The sequence below is a fragment of the Lottia gigantea genome, assembly GCF_000327385.1.
Source record: "Lottia gigantea unplaced genomic scaffold LOTGIsca_443, whole genome shotgun sequence".
Taxonomy (NCBI): domain Eukaryota; kingdom Metazoa; phylum Mollusca; class Gastropoda; family Lottiidae; genus Lottia; species Lottia gigantea.
Genome location: NW_008709554.1, coordinates 48,039 through 49,313, shown reverse-complemented (window position 1 = coordinate 49,313; position 1,275 = coordinate 48,039). Strand labels below are relative to the sequence as shown.

The 1,275-nt window shown below is 38.2% G+C and overlaps 2 protein-coding genes across 2 annotated transcripts in view; one reads left to right on the top strand and one right to left on the bottom strand.

The window, feature by feature from the left end:
* Positions 1–278, top strand: part of LOTGIDRAFT_175832 (hypothetical protein) — a gene marked incomplete at both ends in the record, with an annotated part of 1,298 nt that extends 1,020 nt beyond the window's left edge. The window contains one exon of the mRNA XM_009060838.1: positions 165–278. Coding sequence (XP_009059086.1) covers positions 165–278 — 114 coding nt within the window. The remainder of the gene's footprint in view (positions 1–164) is intronic.
* Positions 279–807: 529 nt separating this feature from the next.
* Positions 808–1,275, bottom strand: part of LOTGIDRAFT_175831 (hypothetical protein) — a gene marked incomplete at both ends in the record, with an annotated part of 5,995 nt that continues 5,527 nt past the window's right edge. The window contains one exon of the mRNA XM_009060837.1: positions 808–1,235. Within this exon, the coding sequence (XP_009059085.1) occupies positions 808–1,235 (428 nt within the window). The remainder of the gene's footprint in view (positions 1,236–1,275) is intronic.

Here is a 1,275-nt window from a genome sequence, read left to right as displayed (position 1 = left end):
TATGATATATCAATATAGAATATGTAACAATTAATATACAATGAAATACAAAATGAAACTAATACACTTACAGTTTATGTCCGAGAATATCACAGTTTTATGGATCCAAAATTAATATCACAAACACATTTTCCAAATATTGTTAGTGCACTGTATGTTGATAGTTGATCGATCAGACGCAAATGTTTATGGTTGTTGGTTCAAACACGTTGGGCGCCAATGAAATGGGTGGTCAGCAAATGGGTTCTGAGAAACCACACATCCAATTAAGTTTTTAAAAGTTTATAACATATAACAAAAACACCTAAAGAGGGGTTTTAAACACCAATAGGTATCAAGCAAAGGGCTTGAAAACAAACTATTATATAGCCAAAACTAGAGAAAATCCAGTGTTCACAAAACACAATATCCAAATGTGAAAAGAGACAAACAAAACTTCTGATACTAGCAAAGAGAAGGTCTTTACAATCCAGAAACTAATATAGTTGTGAAGGCAAAAAGATACAGAAAAGGCAGAAACCAAGGGGAGTCTGGGTAAACAAACCAGAAAACCATGGTGGAGACCAATGGAAAGAGAGAAAGAGTGAGTGAGTGAAGAGGGAGAGTGAGTGAGTGAAGAAATGAACTCACTCGGATGAATAAGTATTAAGAGAGAGATAGAAAGAAAGAAGATAAGTGAACTGTGCTATAAAACATAAACAATAATTAAAACCTGGATAAACTTAAACAATAATATTTACACCTAAAATATAGCTCCATTACATATCCCCCCCCCCCTTCTTCAAATGTTGTCTACAACATTTATCTTCATAAAAATTCTTCTGGAAGTATTGATTTACACAACGTCGGTAACATCTCTAACACAATCCTTAGTCGCTCTGGTGCTAGTGTAGCAAAATCCACAGGCAATAGAGATCTTGCCAAATCTGCTCGCCTTTGAAATCTGGGAATCTGCTGTGTTAGGACATACTCACCACGTTGTATCCATTGGGGTGCTTGTCGTATTCTCGATGGTCGCGGTTGATCTTCATCTTCAGGTCTGTTTTGTTCATCGTCGATAGTATCTGGTACTGGTTCTGGTGATGTATGTTGTACAACCTCAGCTGGTGGCTCTGCTGGTGGTTCTTCTGGTGTTTCTGCTGGTGATTCCATCGGCGCTTCTTGTGGCTGAGAAATTTCATCCACTGCTGCCTCTGACACTTCATCTCTGGACTCAGCTTCTTGTTCAGATGACTCTGGCCTTACCTGTACATCGTTCTGAGCTGGTTGTACCTC